This window comes from Myotis brandtii, unplaced genomic scaffold (genome assembly GCF_000412655.1).
Source record: "Myotis brandtii unplaced genomic scaffold, ASM41265v1 scaffold225, whole genome shotgun sequence".
NCBI lineage: Eukaryota > Metazoa > Chordata > Mammalia > Chiroptera > Vespertilionidae > Myotis > Myotis brandtii.
Genome location: NW_005358435.1, coordinates 2,618,400 through 2,618,621, shown reverse-complemented (window position 1 = coordinate 2,618,621; position 222 = coordinate 2,618,400). Strand labels below are relative to the sequence as shown.

Here is a 222-nt window from a genome sequence, read left to right as displayed (position 1 = left end):
AGACACACACAGACACACACACAGACACACAGACACAGACACACACACAGACACACACACCACTCTGTCCTGGGCTGCAGGCCTGGCAGAGAGCAAGCCTCGGGGCACTGGCAGCGGGAAGAGGATGTCCCTGCCGCCCTGCCCAGCCCTGGACGAGCCCCACACCGGCAGAACTTACGCGATCCTGCGGCTCTGTGCGCTGCTGAAGCCCGCGAAGGAGGC

At 64.0% G+C, this 222-nt stretch overlaps 1 protein-coding gene across 1 annotated transcript in view; it reads right to left on the bottom strand.

The window, feature by feature from the left end:
• FAM65C (family with sequence similarity 65, member C) overlaps nucleotides 1–219 on the bottom strand; it is a gene marked incomplete at its 5' end in the record, with an annotated part of 26,780 nt that extends 26,561 nt beyond the window's left edge. Inside the window, one exon of the mRNA XM_014539653.1 lies at nucleotides 179–219. Coding sequence (XP_014395139.1) covers nucleotides 179–219 — 41 coding nt within the window. The remainder of the gene's footprint in view (nucleotides 1–178) is intronic.
• Nucleotides 220–222: the final 3 nt, after the last annotated feature.